We start from the raw sequence: 18,008 nt of genomic DNA on the forward strand, positions 1-18,008 counted from the left end.
TTTTCTTTGGGGAGGATAAATTGCTCCAGTAATATAAAACAAGCACTCCCAATTCTCTGGCTCCCACACCCTAAGTCCTTCTGTGAGCACCCGTGGTGAATTGAGGCGTGCTGGCAAGTTGCCTATCAGAGCAGCTGCTTAATACAATTGAGATGGGAGAAAGATGATCACATTGAGCAGGGTCAGTAATTTAATTTCTTAAATAAATCACAAATGATACATTACCTTCTGCAGAGCAGAATGTTTATTTTTGGATTTTGGTTACAAGATTTAGACTACTGAAAGTTTAACTTCATTGTTTCTACTTTTGGAGACAGGTGCACATGCACTTGGCATAAATATTGGGGCATCATCGTTTACATCAGGGGGCAAGTCCAGTTCATCATGTTTGGCATTTGACTGACTGCATTATTTAATGCATTATTGTCATCATCCCATGGACACACATGATTAGGGTCTCCAAGTGTCTACTTGAAAGCTATGGTTGCCCTGGTCATTTTTGCATGTTCTCGTCATGGAGTTCCACTTTCACTCCTTGTAAAAGTAATTGTGTATATCCATCTTCTCATGATTAACTACAAGTTTTTTCTGCTTATGTAATGTCAATCTATGCATCCATCATCTACTGCTTTATCCGGATTCAGGCCCAAACTTCCCTCTCCCCAGCCACTTCATCCAGCTGCAACGGGATGATCGGAAGGCATTCTCAGGCCTACCTGGAGATAAAGTCACTCCAGCGTGCCCTGGACCATCCTCCTGATGCGATGTGTGTTCCTGTGTTTACTGATGCAAATGCACATTTGTGTGACTGTGTACCCCCCCCCCCCCAAAAAAAAAAAAACATCTACCCACGCACACATTTAGACTTCAGTTGGTGCTGGACATCATTCAGGACATTTGCACAAAACAATACGTTCTAATATACAACCTGGATTATAAAAACCAAAATTAACCTTTTCAGAGGGAATAGAGGAAAATAGTTTTTTTAATACCAATCGTTAGATAGACTGTAGATTTAACAACGTGATATAGTAGAGACTATCTGAAGGGAACATTTATTGATGAATCTTTTAAATTTTGTTGTATCTGAATAGAGGCGTTTATCTCTTTGTTTTTCATTCTTTTGACATTGTATTTGCAATTACATGATGATCCATTTTTATCATTTTGGATTACGTGAATGTTTGTGTCATCTGCTGGGTTCTCCTGAATAAGACTGTACAGGTGTCCACAATGCTGTGCCCAACAAGTGAAGTTTTTTTTTTCCCTTGAAAAGTAGAAGTGGCTTGTGTCTCACAAATATGTGACATATACTACTTGCTATACATGTGGTGTTGTCAAATTCTAACAATCTATTTAAGACCGATGATTACAGTGGGAGTCAAAATGTTTGGCAAGGATAGCTGATCGAGGGGTCTGTCTGAAAGAGAGCGAGCGAGCAAGCGAGAGAGAGAGAGAGAGAGAGGGAGAGAGATAGAGAGAGAGAGAGAGAGAGAGGGACAAAAATGAATAGGGGAACAAAGTGGCACAAGAAAGGAACTCCACTCTGCATATGAAAGTACTATGGTCCATTCATCACTGCTGATCACCAGTTTACTGTACATCATTAATTTAATGCAAGCGGCCGCTGCATTCACGCAACTTACTGAGAAAAAGGAGGGTCACCAGGAGACACGGCGCCTTTGTGACCGACCTGCGCTGAGATGATGGATCGGTTATGGACGGTCTTATTTTTCCATTTGGCTTGCATTCTCGCATTAAATCAAGTAAGTTGCTGTTGTGATCCCGGCATCGCGCAGGATGCGCGTGCACAACCTTGTGAGTTCATAAAGTTGTCAACGTACACGAACGGCAGCTTCGTGTATGGATTAATGTGTTGTATGGTTTAATTTTACTTCGAAAAATTCGATATATGTTGTATTACTTCTTTCCAGGGCTTTCCTTCAAATGATGGCGCTGCAAGTGTTGAATCTACCGGCTCCTCAGCACTACTTCGTTCGCTTGGTTTACCTCAGCACACAGGTACTTCATAAAAGCCAGATAATGTTTTGACTGACATTTTGCTGGTGTAGACGGTTTATACATTATTTTGGCATAAAGTTCCCTTTACTGTCGTGCTGATTCTGATGCGTTCACACAAGTAGTGCCTCTCTTCGCCGCTGCGAGGCATAGTGCACGGTTATTTTACACCGGCACAGTGCCACAGGTTTCTTCCTTGAGTGAGATCGATGAATGCAGGCACAGTTTAAACGATCATAAAGGTTCCGTTAAAAAGTTGGGCTCAAGTTTGGCGATAGCGTTTACTGCTATGATGTATTGATCAAACAACAAACGTATGCTCGACTTACTGCAGAGCAACTGGTTATGGAGAGACATTCATCTGTTTTTTGTTTTCCTAGTACAAATCAATGTGGTTTGCTGCATCAGCAACTGTATTGGCCACAAAGCCATGCAGATTTTTTGTTTGTTTTTTTTCCAAAATGGTGTGATAAGGAGACACTGACAAATAACCCTCCCAACTCAACTCATTGTATGTGGATATTGATCCAGGATGTTGGCAGTGTCAGATTATATTGATGAGGTTGTTAAAGATCTTTTGGCCAGTGATAATGTAGTTAATATGTACATAAGGTAGATGCTTTGGTTGGAAAAGAGGTCACATGTCCAGTGTGATGTCAAAATTAAACCACTTTGCCCACTGGTGAGACCTCATATCAGCAGACCTACTAATGGCACTCAGGAGCCACTAAACCAACAAACTAACCACTGCAGGATCTCGTCACGTTCCATCAGACAAGATATGTGTGTGCGCGTCTGCTCAGTTCCCGTGCACCCTTTGTTTGTATACTGTCAGACATGGGTCACTGCAGATGGTTTTTGAGTTAAGGGGTGTGGGGGACGAACAGAAGTGGGCTTAAAATGTGTGTGTGCGTGTGTGTGTGTGCGTGTGTGTGTGTGTATGTGTGCATGTGTGTGTCGGATAGGTGAATCAAAACATCAAGACACATGTTCATGTTGTCTAAATGCCTTCATGTCAAGTAGACTCTTCAGACTTGAAGGATTTGAGTGCTCATTTCGGGTCTTTGTGGAATGATCACAGAGCTGAAACACTTCAAGGCCTGGAGATGGGCTCCCCACCATGGCCACCCATGTTAAAAATATGCAGTAGTAGCACACGGTGTTTGAAATAAACGCTCCTAATGTTAATAAACTTATGTCATGTTGAGAGGATTTGCTTCATGTCAGCATCAAGATACATCACATCTTCAAACCACGATACTTGATATTGATGACACAATGGCTGCCACTGTGTATGGTTTGATCCCTCTGCTATATTTACTCAATGTTTTGGGAATCTTAAATCATGGTTATAAAATGTGGTAACTGAGACCGCCTTTTTTGACAGCAAGTTCAAGGTTGGTGAGATACTAAGGGCAGCTTTTACCTGATAATTGTATAAATTTATTTTCTTTGGCATGCCAGTTGCATTGCCTTGTCCAAGAGAACCAGTATACCAAAGTCAACAATGAAATTTTATATGTTTGTTTGCTTGTGACTTGCATAATCAATGACTATCAAGTGCATTGACATTTCATTAGCCTTTAAGACCAGGCACCCACTTTCACCGTTAACATTCAAAGATGATAGACAATATCCTTCCTCAAATATACAGTAGATAGTCTCTTGGAAGCACCTAAAATTAGAATTAAGTTACAGACTGATTAATAATTGGTCAACAGAGAGCTAAGAAAATCTAAAGATGAATGGAATAGTGTCTGCATTTGGAAAAGTAATTGTGCTGTTTCCCAAATGGTTAACTTCACTACTTCACTTCAAAGATGAAGCTGGTTTAGGAGACCGTGTTTGTGCCCAACTGCCTTTATGAGCTGCAGTTACTTGACCTCAGAGAGGGTTAAAAACAAAAACTGCAGTAAAAAGCTAGGTCAAACATTATTTGCTCAAGTAGATGAGTTGCAAATTGCCTCAAACCCTTTTTCTTGTTTTTCCTTCCAGCACTAAGCAAGGCATGACAAATATATCTCTTTTAGTCTAGTAGGACCATCAAACATAGAATCGTATTTTCAATTAAGCAGCTAAAAACAAAGCATAAACTCCAACATTCTCCCTGAATGGACATAAGACTTGCTATGACCATAAACGGTGAAAACATAAAATATGACAGAGGAGTATTAAACAAACAACCTCTGGACCAACCGAGCAGACTAAGCTGTGTACTCACATGAATATAGCAAAAACAGGAGAGGTTCTGTTGTCTTTGCTGCTATTATCTGAACTACTTAAGTATATTGTGTCATTGTGTCAAGCAAAGTGTAATCTAACTTACTGTTTAAAGTAAGTTATCGGTAAAGTAAGTAAGCTACTTTTTTTTTAAGGTAACTTTGTCAATGCTGGTACTCTCACTATCACATTTTCTGACAAACATTGCTCGTTTCTAACACTTTTGTTTCTAACACATTTCTAACACTCCAATGTCATATCTCATTCTCTCATCCTGACCAGAATATGAGCTCGTATCTCCATACGAGGTCACCCACCAGGGTGTCTACATCTCCCACGAAATTGCACACCATCAGCGCAGACGACGAAGTTCCCCGTCTCTAGATACATCCACTTCAAACGCTAACGGCAGCAGTGAAACAACTCACTTCCGGGTGAGCGGCTTGGGGCAAGACTTCCACATGGAGCTGCAGGAGGCTTCCGAGACCCTGATTGCACCTGGCTTCGCCATCCAGGTCCTGGGAAAGAACGGCACCAAGAGCCTGAGGGCTTACCAGCAGGACCACCTCTGCTTTTACCAGGGGTCACTGAGGCTAAAGGTCAACTCGTCGGTGGCGCTGTCCACATGCATGGGGATGGTAAGTCTGAACATGCCTGGAGTCACATTACGGAACAGTTAGAATGAGAATGTAGGAGTTGATAAATCAGGTCTGTGTCTGTTTTCAATAAGAAATTGTCATCATTAAAACGGATGTAGCAAGTGATTTACAACTGAGCCAAAGAGACATTTTTTTTTTCGATTTGTGTTTGCCTGGCACCACCAATATCGTAAACGCTGTGTTACATTTAACGTGAAACCATTGACAACTGAGATTTTTTTTTTTTTTTTTTTTTTAAAGGAGTGGCAGGGGGTGCAGGGGCAGTTTCAACACATTTACAAAAATATTGTATTCCATCATAGAAAAGAAATAAAGCCTACACTGGTAGATGTTTTTAAGATTTAAAACCATATTAACACACTAACCAGATACTGATTTGATGGAAGAGTAAAGAAGCATTAGAACAGATGCAATTATGAGAATCAAACAAGAATCTGCGATAAAAATACATTCAGTGTCTCTTAGAATGAAGAAAGACATGCTGACAATCAATGTGTGTTGAAATGCCCATTGAAGTTAGGCAAATATGCATGTGGTTGTGTGCATGCGTGTGTGTGATTAGCTGGTGCATTACAGATTTATCGTGACCTCCTTGTTTCTATGCCCTGTATTCTTCTGTAGAGACAGTTGGCAGAATTTCATTTCTTGTCTTGGTGGTCCTTTATTCCTGCGTAAATATAGAGGGAATGACAATAATTGTGCTTAAGTGAAGCAGCTCCACCACAAGCCCACAAGTTGCTAAGCTAGTCCTCTTAGCATTCAGGAGAACAAAGGACAACATTAATACACGTGTAATCCGCTCAGAGTTGAACTGACATTTTCAGCAGATCAATTCCACATTGTTTTTTTCCAAGTTCAAGTTCAAGTACAAAGCAGAAGACATGTCATTCCAATTATTTCATGGCTATGTGAGCATGGCAAAACAGGATATGTTGTAGCTTGTTGTTTAGTTTTCAGTGATAGTTCATCGATTCCTTACTGGTATTTGATAGTTTGTATTGTTTGTCTGGGAATTTCTCTCCTTAACCACAAACTCCAGGGATGCATTCTTTGTGGGAGGCAGCAATACAGGATTAGTAAAAGATCCACTCAAAAGGAAGGCACTGTAGAAACGGTTTTCATGCAAGGACTGACTCAGGTTGGTACTTAAAAAGACGTAGTGAAGTGGAATATTGTATGCTTGCCTTATCGCTCTCACTCTATCTTTAGGGTTAGGGTTAGGTGTAACTGTGAGGCGGACGGCTCGGTGGCACAGTGAATAGCAGTTCAAATCCACCTGGCTCCGGCTTCCTCCCACTCCCCAAAAATATGCATGGCAGGTAAATTGGACACATTAAATTGTCCTGAAGTGTGATTGGGCGCGTGATTGGTCGTTTGTCTCTGTGTGCCCTACGATTGGCTGGTAACCAGTTCAGGGTGTCCCCCACCTACTGCCCGAAGTCAGCTGAGATAGGCGCCAGCAAGCCTGCGACCCCTGTGGGGATAAGCGGCTATAGAAAATGGATGGATAGTGTGTGTGTTGGTGTGGGTGTAGAAGGGCGGCTCAGTGGTAGAGTGGTTAGCACATTCTCTTTTCAAATAAGGGGACCCAAGTTCAAATCCACCCCTTGCCCCTCCAAATTGCCCCTCAGTGCCCCGTGATTGGCTAGCAACCAGTTCAGGGTGTCCCCCACCAACTGCTCAAAGACAGGGATAGGCACCAACAAGCCTGCAACCCGATTGAGGATAAACGCCTATAGAAAATGTATGGATGGTTGGATGTGTGGATGGGGGTGTGTGGGTGAGTATGTATAATGTACAGTACTAATCCAAAATTTGGAGACACCAACACTAATTGTTTTTTCATAATTTCATAATTTCCTTTGTTGTAGATTAACATTTAAATCGTCATAATATGAAGAATGGAATCTATCATTTATAAACAAAACGTGAAACAGAATATGTTATTATATGTGATTGATATAATTTAAAATTTTCAATGAGCATCTTGGTATATTTTCTGAACCAGATTTCTTATCTCAATAGACTTTGCAGCTTTACATTTTCAATAGTCATTAGATTTCTTTTTTTTTTTTACTCAATGTGTTTGAGACCATTTAAATGTTAAGGTGTTTTCAAATGTTTTACTGGTACCGTAAATCCTTCCCTTATTGTCAGTCTTGTCCTAAATATCATGTGAGCAAGTGTTGCACACATGTTATCCTTCATTTCACTCTGAACTGCTGACGTGAAAACTTTTAAAATTCATGTCTCTCCACAGTTCTTTTTATAAATCACTTCAGTCTTTGGTGTCATTTAATGATGTGAGTCTGGGGTATTGTTTGACAATTCTGTATTTCAACAGAGTGAATCAGCCAGCCCTGACTGTAAAACCAATAATGGGATATGGCAGAATGTACGCATGACCGAAGAATAACTTTACGCAACGAAAGCTCCAAACGGTGGAGTATTTGAGATCACAACGGCCAACACGTTAGCTTTTATTCTAAGTTCATAATTTTCAAACTCACTTCTCTGAACAGCCCCATTTTCTCCGCATCTGTTAGCACTCTTGCAGGCTGACAAGAGGAGGGTACTGTGTATGGCTTAAAAGTACATCAATCTAAATAGAGAAATTCCTTTTATTGTTCTCAAAACATATATAAAGTCACTGACATATTGGCCAAGTTTTATTTCCCTCTTATTTCTATGGCAGAAGACTATTTTGTGCCAAGAGGAAAAAGACTTAATGGCATCCACTCACTTGAAGGTGCTTGTGCTTTCCTCCTATAAAAGTTACATTTCTTGCTTTAGGGCTTGTAGAAGTAGTAATGACAGAAGTACGCATGCATCCAACCTCTGGGATTTCCAAGAATATTTAGAATGAGTGATGCCCCGCAGATTTGAAGCAGCTTTGAAAAGTGAAGGACTGGTTGCTACTGTCACATTTCAAAACATGGAACATCAATCAAGTGTGCTTAAAGGATGACTTGTAAGTGAGCTGGAAAATGTGTTCCTCCCTCTCAGTGTGTTCAAATGTGGTTTCTATAGTGAGCCATCACATGACAAAGGTATGGCTTACATTGACATCAGCATGAATTTTAAGGCTTCATTGAGCCTCCTGCGTTCGCAAAGCAATATTAAAATCAACATGACTTTGCTGGATCACTGTTTCTTGGAGGTGGATTTGTGCCAATTTTACTGGGGCGTTTTTCACCTCCGCTGCTTATTGCTTGCTATCCATATGTACTAACAATTGCAGTATTTCTCCTAACAATCCGTAGTTTAAATTCATCTTGGGCTTCATGCCAGGAGGAAAAGGGGACTCCACACACGGTCAGGTGCACCTTTTAATGCACTGAATGCTTCCTCTTCTTAGTTCCGTTTATAGAAACCCTCCTACCCTTTCCTGTTGTTGCATGTCTGGATGTGTCTGACTCCATAGAGGCCAGCTGTTTGCACCATCTCAAGTAGTGTTTCCAGCATTTTATGACTGCTATTTGCACCTCGTGCACTACAGTGTGTAATCTGATGACTTTTCTATTTAGGCAAGTCAATGGAGTGACCTAATCTCTTAATATAGGAATGTGATAGTCGAGGATATAGCTCCAAACCTCAAGTCCAATGAAAGTGGAATATTATTTTGTAAAACTCATATAAAAACATTACAATAACGGCGGGTGACGCAGTGGTTAGCACGTTCACTTCACAGTTCAGCGACTGAATTCAAATCCAGCTCTCTCCGGCCTGTGTGGAGTTTGCTTGTTCTCCCCAAGCCTGCATGGGTTCTCCCTGGGCACTCTGGGCATTCACACACTATATATATATATATATATATATATATATATATATATATATATATATATATATATATATATATATATATATATATATATATATATATATATATATAAAGAGAGAGAGAGAGATGGTGTGTCCGTTCATCAAAGGTATGTTTTTTTTCAATCCCAAATGCATGTATCTATGGATGCATTGAGCTGTTATTGTTAAGTAAACATGTAGGACTGGCACACTCATTTTATCGCACCTGGAGGTATGTTTGAATATGTTTCAAAACACACTTGAAAGTACTTGCAAATAGATTCAATACTACACTAAAAGATGAAGCAACTAAAAATGGTTTAATAGTAATTAATGATTTATGAATATTCCAACTTCTGTTGGGCATTTTTTTTTCATTATGGAGTATGTGCATGTCAATGCCCCCGAGTACCAGAGGCATAGTTTTCATTTGAAAAGTGCATGATAAAATGTGCCGTTTTCTTGTACTGTGTTACTGTTTTATGCAGAATGGGCTCATGACATATACTGCACATGTATGTGGATGGTCATATCATGTGCTGTAAGCTGTCAGCAGGAACACCCTCCACAACTGTTCTGGCTTGTATTATTAGACCATTACTATACAGCCACGGCCTGACGCTGAGTCAGTAAAAGCTCATTTAATGAGAAGAGTCGATGTCCAAATATATAGTAGTTATGTGCTGGCATAACATGCGAGTGACACACATTATCACACTATCCACACAAAGTAACACGCATACTATGCATTCTAAAGTTTTTGCTGACCTGCAACTTGTGCATATAAACTATACATAAACATTGTACTTCAGCTAACTACCTCCCTGCTACCATGGAAAGCTGTTACTGTTAAAGAAATCCTCTATGTTCATCAACAAATTGGAGTAGTATAAGGAGGCACTCACTGCCAAGCCAGGTGCAATCAGGCATCTTCAAAATCAAACACCGTAAAGCATATGACTCATTTGGACTTCAAAATGTTAATTATTCAGAGATTAATTGAAGCATTGAGCTTTCTGAACTCAAGATGTATAGTAACATGAAGAACCCATCCTCACATGTTTTTTCTTTTTATCTGACAGCCATATATACATTTTGGGGTAAGGTCTAACCCTGAGCAGCAAAACAGATGTTAAACATGAAGAAACAAAACCAGTGATTGAAGTGTGCAGAGTAGAATCGTGACTAATTGTTGACAGAGCTATAGAAACTTTTGAGGAGAAGGTGATGTTTTGTCTGTCTGTGTGGAATATCGCTGCACCCCTTTAGGCTAATTTCCATGTCTCCTTGGAGATGTAGGACAATATAACTTGAAAGCGATTGGATATTTATAGCAAATTTTTGCACTTGGGACCTGTATAGAACTATGGACACCCATGGGTTAATATTGCAGCCCTAATATTTTGGCTGATGAGTGCATAGCTTAATCATGAGGGAAAATAAACATAAGCTGATAGACACCTGGTTAGGGATAACTGCATTTTGCATCTTGTTTCCAGTCAGGTTTGATTCGTACCCACGATGCAGATTACTTCTTGAGGCCGGTGCCCCGTCACTTTGCTCAGAGAGAGAACTTCACAGCACCTTCCCATCACCAGCCACACATCCTCTACAAGAGCGACAGGGACAGGGGTCATCACCCTCAGAAGAGATCAACAGATTCAGTTCTTCGCAAAGCAGACAGGAGTTATGACATTAGAACACAAACTAACTTAAAGACTGGTGAACAGGCTCAGGAACAGCAGGAGGATCAAAGCAGAGGAAATTACCACAGCGACCATTGGCACGATGATGACTACATGAACAAAGAGAGACAGAGGCAACACTTCTGCGGAAGACGGAAGAAATGTATGTAAGGGAAACCTCTCACTCTATTGTGCGGCAAATACTGAAAAAAGTTCTCTGTTGTTAATACCATTAATATGTAGAAGCACAAAAAGGCCTGTTTACAGTTCAAGAAACAATGGGTGAGGTAAGGTTTGAAGAAAATGATTACACGGCTTCCATGTGATTACAACAGTTTTACCAGGTACCGTATGTTAATTTGCTAGACATGACCTGTGAAAGGTTATGGGAAATATATACAATATATGCAGTTGAAGGCAGGACTAATGTCTTCAAGATCATTTAACATTCGCTGTGTCACAGAGGTCGGAACCGGTACCACCACCATTAACCTGCAGCGCTCCAGCTGTCTATCCTTAGTGAAAACACACTGTGTGTTTTCATTCTTTAAGCATGACATCAGTGAACACCTGTGCTGTGTTTTAGTCACAAATCTACATTAGTGGATCACCTGCTTACCCCCTCCAAAAGTAAAAATTTAAGCCAGAAAGTGTTGCTAGTTAATAATTATAAAAACTGAAATCAATGAAGTTATTTTAAGGACTAATATCAAAAATAAACAAAGAGCTGTTGCAATTGTATTCATTATTTCTGATAAGAATATAAAATAAATGGATGATTGGTTTCCAGTTACAATTTTTAAAGCAGTATTGTTGTTATACCACCTCTGACCTTTGTTGCACCAGTAGATTGACAAGTTTTACAAATAAGCATAATTTAAACTTGCAGTAAGTAAGATGATGTTTGTTAAGAGTTTCAGCACATGGTAAATGCCAACATATTTATAAGGCTAACCGTCCAGTTGTCAACACTAATGGCTCTACTGAATCTTCCCACTGCAATTCTGGTACAAAGTGCGGTCAAACTGCGTGCAGGTGCAGGCTACACCAAGTATTGCTATTTATGTAATATCAGACGGTCTGCTGCAGTTAGAAATGGACGATTTGCACCATTGTATGCATGCACACAACCGACTTGATTCTAAATCCATCAAAGTGGCTTCTCTCATTCACTTTAAAAATGGAGCACAAGACACACTTAGTCCTGAACATGGCGGACGCTGAAAGTGATTTGCTCCAGTTCATGCGGAAAGTTGAGGGCGAGTAAACTCAGTAAAGTATCTTTAATGAGGATCTCCAAGAAACCCTCTGCCGGCAGACCCTGTTAAGCTGGCATGGGGGATCTGTGATCCCCGCTGTGAAATGGAAAGTTGGACATTGTCTTCCATCCCAACAGTACATATCCATGTGTAACTAGGAATATACAATTACAGTCTTTTGTTTAAACCTTTGATCTTTACATCATTTGCATGTTACATTAAAGGGTTAGCATTGATAGTAGAAACTACGGGACTGAAATTTCACCCAGATAGTGACATCATGTCAAAGTTTTAAATGGCATGACCACTTAGTCCATACTTCTAGGAATGTGCCATCCCTTTGCGAAAATACTGCAGGTAGACCGTGGAAGGATTTGTCCAAGAAATGGACACATACAGCACAACGGTAGTTTATTATAATTAAACCTTCTGACATCATATATTTAAATGTATACCTTTACATTTCCTTTGTAAAGGTACAAAGTCAGATACGGTATAGGAAACCACTCCATTAAATGTATTGGTGTACTATTTTATTTTTATTTTTTGAAGCTAACGAGTAAAGTAATGTGTAGTAATAGTTTCATAACTTGCAGCTCACAGTATTTCTTTACGGCTCCTTCTTCGGTTGTTTTATTTATTTATTTTTTTAAAGATGATATTCCAATTACTTTAACTTGCTAATGATTTTTGTATTGTTTTAATATTTTTTTCCCCCCAAGACATGCCGAAACCTCCAAAGGAGCATCTCTCCCTGCTTCCAGATGAGTACACATTCCTTCCCAGGAACAAGAGGGCAGTTATCACAAAGAACCAAAATATTCAAAAGCTCAATGTTGAGACACTGGTGGTAGTAGACAGAAAGATGATGGACAACCATGGCCATGAGAACATTACTACGTATGTTCTCACTGTGCTAAATATGGTGAGAAAAGAATTTGTTATATATTTGTGTCACACATGGAGACAATTGTAAGCCTGGTATACACATATCGATATTGCAATTATAACCCCTAAAACACAGAAATATAATTATAAAAATAGTATGGACAATATACAGTAATAGAGGGAACCCTCAGGTAATCGCTGTGGTTTATTATAGTCACCAAAAATTCCTAAACTAAGTGAAATCTGTGGAGGTTGATTTTAATTTTTAAATTTGGGCTAAGGGAAAAACACTGAGGGAAGCAGGAAGTAGTGAGGGACCACTGTATAGCAAAGTAATATTGTACTGTAAACCAGAAGTGCCCATTTGAGCTATCGATACCTCACAAAGATAGTGTTGGTAGCTCTCATGGCATTAAATCAATCAGTGCCACCCCTCCCCTTTTTATGTTACTGATATAGCAATAGCATTTTGTTGTGTGTGTGTGTGTGTGTGTGTGTGTGTTTTTTTTTTTTATAAAAGTGAATAGGCGGAGAAAACCTCTGGGCAGCTCTGGTTTGATCAAAAAAAAAAAAAAACACTTGCCATGGTCAGTCAAAAAGCTTAGAATTAGTTGGCAGGTTCTCTTATGAGTTTTTGAATGGCTGGTATCAAAAGCTTCAAGTAACTGCCATCCCCACTTATCAGGGGGAGCCTATCTGAAAATATAATACAGATGTTGAGGTGAGCTCATGACTGCACAGCTCAGTGTCCCCTTGTCAATTTCAACTGATTTGAAAGAAAATTCTGTCTCGATCATTTCGTTTCTCAATGCCTGACTGTCAAATCCAATGATAAGCCATCTATTTTGACAACATGGCTCCCATGTCCAACCACGGTCAAGTGCTGTTTCTCAAAAAAGCTACTCCAACTCCACTTGTTAGACATATGCATCTGTTGTCCATAACATCCTATTTTTGCCTGTGGAGTAAGGAAAAAAAACGGATAAAATGTAAGCATTTTATACGTGCAGTAGATGGAAACTATAAAGATATACTCATCTTTATCATATCACACGTGTAACTATTATGTGAAAATGAAAAATAAGTGATTCACTGTAGCTGTTTTGGAATTTGACAATCTGTTATGTGTTTTAGGAGATCTCAACTTTAAGTAAGTGGTTTTGATTGTCTCTGACCTCAGAGTTTTCGCTGTAATTTGGTAACAAAACACAGCCCTGAGTCAAGACATGTGTCAGAAAAAAACCCAAACATCAGGAACATAAGGAAGGAATGTGAGTTTCTAGATTAGATAAACGCGGAGTGACAAGTACCTGTGGTATTTACTTTACCTGATTAAATGACAAGGGTGAGTGAGGGCCCAAGATCAAGACACCATTCCAGCTTTAACACGGAGATCAGAACATTAGGAACACCTGCACAGGCTAATAAAAAATGTATTATTTCTAAATGACATTCATGGTATATTTGGGAATTTTGAACAGTCTATGATTTAATTGTTTATTCTTTTAAGTCATGCACATACTTACATACTTATATCAATGTGTCTAGGTGTCTAGTCTCTTCAAAGATGGTACTATTGGAGGAAGCATCAATATTGTTATTGTGGGACTTGTGCTTCTTGATGAAGAGCAGGTGAGAATATGCATATGGGCTTGTACATTTTTTTATGACAAGCATATTTTTATCAATATGGAGAAAAACATGAAGACAAAAGTATGTGTTCTCAACTTCTCAAGATTTTATCTTTAAGAATCATACTTTCTTATATTTTTGTTTGATTGTTTTTTGCTGCATTCTTTCAGGAGCTGACTGCACTCATATCTAACAATATTTTGCATCAAATGTAAATGGAACAGACAACAATACAAACAATATCCACAACATTTGGTCCTAATGTAGAATGTAATTGGATTTGTTTATTCATCTATTTTCTATAGGCGTTTATCCTCCACCAGCAATCAGCGATCCTAGTGAGGATAAGCGGCAATAGATAATGGATGGACGAATGGATTTTTTTGTTTGTTTTTTCTTTTTAATTGTTTTTGTTTTATTTTTTGGAGGGCATGATTTTTTTTTTTTAAACAAGTTCATATTTTATGAGGGAAACACATTTAGAATGTTCCTCTGCATTTTTGAAAATCTTTTTTGTTTTTTTTATTTTTCCAATGGGTTTCAATGGCCATTAATCACAAGAAGATTTTGGCTTTACATTGGGCCCCAGTCTTTATCCCCCTTAAATAGTGGGATCCATTGTACAGTATTTCAGCAACTCAAATGCTGTCTATCAAAATTGGACAGGAAGATTTTTATAAGTGTGGAAAATATATATTGTATATATAAACCTATAAATATATATGTAATGTATTCTGGTATTTGTATTTTTATTCAGTCATGGTTTATTCCATTCAAAATATTTTTTTTTTATGTTTATTTAAAACTGGACAGAAATTGTCATCCCTTACAATATTCCTCTTATGATCTAGGATGGGTTGGTGATCAGTCACCATGCAGACCATACACTGAACAGTTTCTGCCAGTGGCAGTCCACTCTGGGAGGCCAAGAGGGTCAGCGCCATGATCATGCCATTCTACTCACTGGATTTGACATCTGCTCATGGAAGAATGAACCATGTGACACTCTGGGTACATTTTTGTCACCGTCATTGTATACATTTTCCATGCATTTACCTATGAGTTAAAGAAAATAGACAGACTTTTTGAGGCATTCTCTAGAAATGCAAAAGGAAAAGTAAACATAAATTCCATATCAGACAGTGAATACACCAGAAGTTGTTTTCATGGCACAACAAGTATTTAACTCTCGTCATTTATTTCACGATCTTAAACCACAAAATTTCATCCGCTATATTTCACTTTGTCTGGGAATTTACGCTGAACTTTGTCACACAGCATGACAATACACAAAAGCAGATGTTGAACATATTTACTGTTTTCTAATGAAAAAAGTAATACAAGCTTACACAGAACAAACAATAATCTGAACTTTTCTCATTTAGAAACATAACTAGACCCAGACCTTTGAATAATGAAAAATAATTCATTCTATCAAATCAATAATTTTACATTTGTTATGGTTAGAGGTTTTTTTTTGTTTTTTTTTTTTTAGTTAGACCACAGGACATTCTTTCCTGCATTATGAATTGAATATGCGGTACACATAACCACACACACATACACACACACTCTGAGTGTTGAGTGATATCAAACAAAACAGCTTGTTTGTAGTAAAAACAAGCCAACCAGATTATTGCCCACACACACATACACACTTTTTAACTTTGCTTCTCAAGACCTACATCAAAATCCACTCAATATCTACACAGCAAATTCTGTTTCAGAAAACAAATCAACAGCAAAAAATTTGTCAATGACTGCCTATGAATTTGTGTTACTGTTAGAGTTCTTCTTAGAGGAGTTGATGACATTAATACTCATGTCAAACTCCATGAGAATTAACAATGCCATCATGCATTGTTAATTTTCATGGCGTATGACCATGTCAAACAAAAAAATATTTGAAAAATATTTGTCAAACTCTGCCAGACCCGGCCCAATGGGCGGGCCAGGGGGCTGCTACTGCCTTCCAAGTTGCTTTTTATTTTATTTTGTAGTAGTAGCCAAGAATTTTTGTTATGCTACCATTGAGTTATCATTCAATCATTAAAAAAAATAAAGAAACAGTGGCATGATTTTTCAAGTATTCTGCAGTCAGTTGGCTGATACCCTTTTTTCAGAATTCATATACATATTCAGAGAAAAGGTGTTTTCTAGTTCATATGTACTTCTATGAAACATTATTTCAGGTTTTGCTCCTATCAACGGGATGTGCAGCAAGTACCGGAGCTGCACCATTAATGAGGACACAGGTCTGGGATTGGCATTCACCATTGCACATGAATCTGGACATAAGTAAGGACTTTGTATTGGTAACAAATATGATTGTTATCCTCTTCTATACAAATGTTTTTGTCTTAATTCTTCAGTTTTGGAATGGTACATGATGGTGAAGGAAACATTTGTAAGAAGTCAGAAGGCAACATCATGTCTCCCACATTAGCGGGTCACAACGGTATCTTCTCATGGTCTTCATGCAGCCGCCAGTACCTCAGCCGCTTTCTCAAGTAAGACAAGACATATTTACTACGGCTATAATTAGTGCTATATATAATCTGTGTGTTAAATGGTTTAATATAACTCATTACCCACACCCTATTGTTAACATTTAAATGTAAACTAGTGTATGAAAAGGCATAACACATGAGCATATGAGACACAAGGGCGACATATTAGCAAATACAATGCAGCGTGAGACCAAAAATTCATATTTTATATTATATCATTATTTGTTTTATTTAATTTACTGGAGATGCATGTTTCACTTGGGAATACAGCATTATTCAAACATTTGAGGAAACTGCTCAATTATTTTCCAAAGCAATGGTAAAGATACTTTTTATAATATACCCTTAAAAATATGATACTGAAACTAAATTAATTCTTCACAAAAGAGTCTCATAAAGGCATTAGTTGTTTGTGTACCATATGTTTGTGCAGTAACTTTTTCACGCATGCAGCCTGCTCACTCAAGCAAGCAAGTATGCATATCACGTGTGTGTGTGTGGGTGTGCGTGTGTGCGTGGGTGTGCGTGTGCATGAGTGTGTGTGTGTCTGGGTGAATTTGAGAGGGCAGAGAGAGAGAGAGAGAGAGAGAGAGAGAGAGAGAGAGGAAAAGAGAGAGAAAGCGCTGTGCTTGAAACTAGATCACTGCAGAACTAATGGACCTACTAAATTTACAAGTGTGTGTTAACTGAACTGGCAGACCTTCTCACTCACAGTCGCATAAAACCTGGTGCATGTGCGAGTATAATATATTGAGGTTTCAGACTTTTCTTATACATGGCCTCAGTTCACCTGACAATTTGGTGGCTGACAGCAGACAAAACTTTGGATCAGCTGAAAGCAAGTATAATTTGTGTCGTAGACCGATTAACATCATTTTGATTCATTTGATTGTGAGCAATTGAGCCAGTGGCTGGGAAGCAGGAAAATCCCACCCATTCACAGTTAGGCCATGCTTGGTGTGAGACATGTACTAGGCACAAAAATAGAGCTCACAGTGTTTTTCATTCACACAGTTATTAGAGCATAGCTGATGTCACCCTCATTAGCTCTGTCAGTCTTATATTAAGCACACAGTCAGCACCACTTGAGGTCATGTGGCTAAATGGATCTGTCCACTGTTGATTCAGTTTGAGGTCATCCTCTTGGATAAAATCACTGAATTTCAGTTTGTTTGTTTTTGTTTTGTTTTGTTTTGGGTTTTTTTCCAGTTGTTTGTTAAGATATGGTTTCAAGATGAATGTGAAACATCTGGAATTGCTTCTGATTCTGCATCAATTCATAAAATTTGATCTGATCTCTGAAGTCACAACAACAGACAAAATCAATCGATTTAC

At 38.6% G+C, this 18,008-nt stretch overlaps 1 protein-coding gene across 1 annotated transcript in view; it reads left to right on the top strand.

Moving 5' to 3' along the window:
- The first annotated feature begins 1,667 nt into the window (after window positions 1-1,667).
- Window positions 1,668-18,008, top strand: part of adamts16 (ADAM metallopeptidase with thrombospondin type 1 motif, 16) — a 39,635-nt gene continuing 23,294 nt past the window's right edge. Inside the window, exons 1-9 of the mRNA XM_088410542.1 lie at window positions 1,668-1,766; window positions 1,935-2,022; window positions 4,522-4,877; window positions 10,199-10,547; window positions 12,366-12,568; window positions 14,080-14,163; window positions 15,015-15,174; window positions 16,356-16,461; window positions 16,536-16,673. Of these exons, the coding sequence (XP_088266668.1) occupies window positions 1,704-1,766; window positions 1,935-2,022; window positions 4,522-4,877; window positions 10,199-10,547; window positions 12,366-12,568; window positions 14,080-14,163; window positions 15,015-15,174; window positions 16,356-16,461; window positions 16,536-16,673 (1,547 nt within the window). The 5' untranslated portion in view covers window positions 1,668-1,703. The remainder of the gene's footprint in view (window positions 1,767-1,934; window positions 2,023-4,521; window positions 4,878-10,198; window positions 10,548-12,365; window positions 12,569-14,079; window positions 14,164-15,014; window positions 15,175-16,355; window positions 16,462-16,535; window positions 16,674-18,008) is intronic.

This window comes from Hippichthys cyanospilos, chromosome 3 (assembly GCF_059441005.1).
Source record: "Hippichthys cyanospilos isolate Australia breed blue-spotted pipefish chromosome 3, RoL_Hcya_1.0, whole genome shotgun sequence".
NCBI lineage: Eukaryota > Metazoa > Chordata > Actinopteri > Syngnathiformes > Syngnathidae > Hippichthys > Hippichthys cyanospilos.